At 68.0% G+C, this 2,303-nt stretch overlaps 1 protein-coding gene across 1 annotated transcript; it reads right to left on the bottom strand.

Moving 5' to 3' along the window:
* Nucleotides 1–224: 224 nt before the first annotated feature.
* EMIHUDRAFT_460738 (hypothetical protein) lies at nt 225–1,617 on the bottom strand (the record flags this gene model as incomplete). The annotated part of the gene is made up of 4 exons (XM_005779098.1): nt 225–767; nt 1,238–1,267; nt 1,361–1,492; nt 1,573–1,617. The coding sequence occupies 4 exons, from the start codon at nt 1,615–1,617 to the stop codon at nt 594–596; spliced, it is 381 nt and encodes a 126-aa protein (XP_005779155.1). The 3' UTR covers nt 225–593.
* Nucleotides 1,618–2,303: the final 686 nt, after the last annotated feature.

Here is a 2,303-nt window from a genome sequence, read left to right as displayed (position 1 = left end):
CGCACCCCGCGCCCGCCGCCCCCCCGACCCCCGCCCCGCCTAGGTGGGAAAGAGACGAGGAGATGGAACAGCCCGAGGAAAGGAGGAGACAAGCACGTATGGGAGGTTGCTCGCTGTGCACCACGCTGCCCGGCGTTTCTCACTTTCCGGGACAGCCCCGCCCTTGTTAATTAGGTATATAGAGCAGAGGCGGGTGTCCCCCTCTAACTGCACGAGAAAAAACAGCACGTCTGTATTATCTTCTCTTTGCGAGGGCGATGGGATCGCCACACACACCGGTCACCGCTGATCTGCAGAGCGGACGGGTGAGAAAAGAGATGGAGAGGGACGAGAGGTCGCCGTAAACCCCGGTCCCGGTGTAGTGGCGTGCCAGGACGGTAAGAGAAGCGTCATGCGAGGGGCCCGGTCCCCCGGCCCGGTGGCGACAGCGGCGCCACGGCCTCGGCGCGGTGTCGGCCGGAGCCGCCGGGGGATGGGCGCAGGAGGGGAGCAGGGGCCAGGCGGGCGCGCCGAATGTCGTCAGAGAGAACGACCACTCCGATCGGCCGGCTCCGCATCCCCCCCCCGACGCTCCCCTCCCGCCCGCCGCGCGCTCACTCTCCGCTCGGCGGCGGGGGAGGCTCGTCGCCGCTGCCGCCGCCGAAGGCCGGCGCGTGCGGGAACCGCGCCACCGCCTTTTGTCGGAAGGCGGCGGCGGCAGCGGCGTCCGCGAGCGCGCCTCCGGGCTCGAGGAGGGCGAGGGCCTCCTTGCACACCGCTAGGCTGGCCTGCTGGAGGCCGGGGATCGAGTCAGGGCCAGGGCCAGGGCTAGGGCCAGGGCTAGGGCCAGGGCCAGGGCTAGGGCTTAGGGCTAGGGCTAGGGCTAGGGCCAGGGCTAGGGCTAGGGCCAGGGCTAGGGCCAGGGCTAGGGCCAGGGCTAGGGCTAGGGCTAGGGCCAGGGCCAGGGCTAGGAAGCCTGCTGCAGGTCGAGACTCGCCAGCGCCTCGCGAGCCGCGGCCGCCTGCGCGGGGGCGACGAGCGCGCGCACCTCGGCGTGGGCGACTGCCGCCGCAGCCGCGCCGCCCCCCGCGCGCGCGAGGAAGGCGTCGTTGTACGCCTCGGCCGTCGCCCCGGTCGGCAGTCCCGCCGCCGCCAGAATCTGCGCGCTGTGCCGCTCCACCACCGTCGCTACCGCAGGCGCCAGCGCCGCGCCGCCCGCGCGGTACAGGTGGAGGAAGCGGGCGGCGCTGCGGTGCACCTGCGCGTCCGCGGCGCCGAGCGAGAGCGCCTGTCGCAGCAGTCGGGCAGACTCACCTCCACTCGAGGTCCCCCCCCCTCTCATCGACCACCTCGGTGCACTCTTGAAGCGGCCGCATCTCACGGAAGGAAACGTCAGGGAAACGTCAGACTCCCGCCCCCCCCCCTTCCCGCGCCCCCCAATTAGCGCCTTTCGCAGCGCGCGCAACGCGAGCAGCGGCTTTGAGCGCGCCATGGCCAGCTGACAGGCGAGCACCTGCACGCGCAGCTCTGAATTCGCTCACTCATTTCTGAACGAGAACTAAGAGGTCACATGGCCAGCTGACAGGCGAGCACCTGCACGCGCAGCTCCGCCGGCGCGTGGAGCAGCAGCGTCCGCATGTAGCCCGCCGCCTAGTCCATGCATGCATCCACGGGTCCACTGCCGGCGCGTGGGGCAGCAGCGGGACCGCGCCCCCAGCCCGCGCCTTGGCCAGCGGCGCCTCGACCGACGCGAGCGCCTCGCCGTAGGGGTCGTCGTCGGGCGGCTTCTCCTTGCCGCCCCCCTTCTTGCCGCCCTTGCCGTCCTTGCCCTTGGCGTCCGCGTCGCGCTTCGCCTGCGCCTCCGCCTCCGCCTTCGCCTTTGCCTCCGCCTTGCGCCGCTTGGACTCGGCCTTCTTCCGCTCCTGCACGAGCGGAGAAGCGAACCACTGACGGACTGCCACTTGTCAGTCACCTCGGCCTTCTTCCGCTCTGCACGCTGAGATCACCCGAGATGGGCCGAGATGGCCCGAGATGGCCCGAGATGGCCCGAGATGGCCCGAGATGGCCCGAGATGACCCGATATTGCCCGAGCTGTGCTCAGTTCTTCTCGCACGCTTCCGCACGCTCAGCTCGCTCGCCGGCCTCTTCGCCGTTTTTGCCCTTTTCTTTTCTCCTCTAATTTCTACTCATTTCTTGATTATATTCCCCTCTTTTTTCTTTTTATTCCCCTTTATTTTTATCTCTATTCTTCCTCTTCTTTTCTTTTTTTTTTTTCCTCCGCCCCTTCTCTTTTTTTTTTTCTTTTTTCTTTCCCCTTATTTCCT

This window comes from Emiliania huxleyi (assembly GCF_000372725.1).
Source record: "Emiliania huxleyi CCMP1516 unplaced genomic scaffold EMIHUscaffold_2369, whole genome shotgun sequence".
Classification (NCBI taxonomy): domain Eukaryota; phylum Haptophyta; order Isochrysidales; family Noelaerhabdaceae; genus Emiliania; species Emiliania huxleyi.
This window is presented reverse-complemented; position numbering and strand designations above follow the sequence as displayed.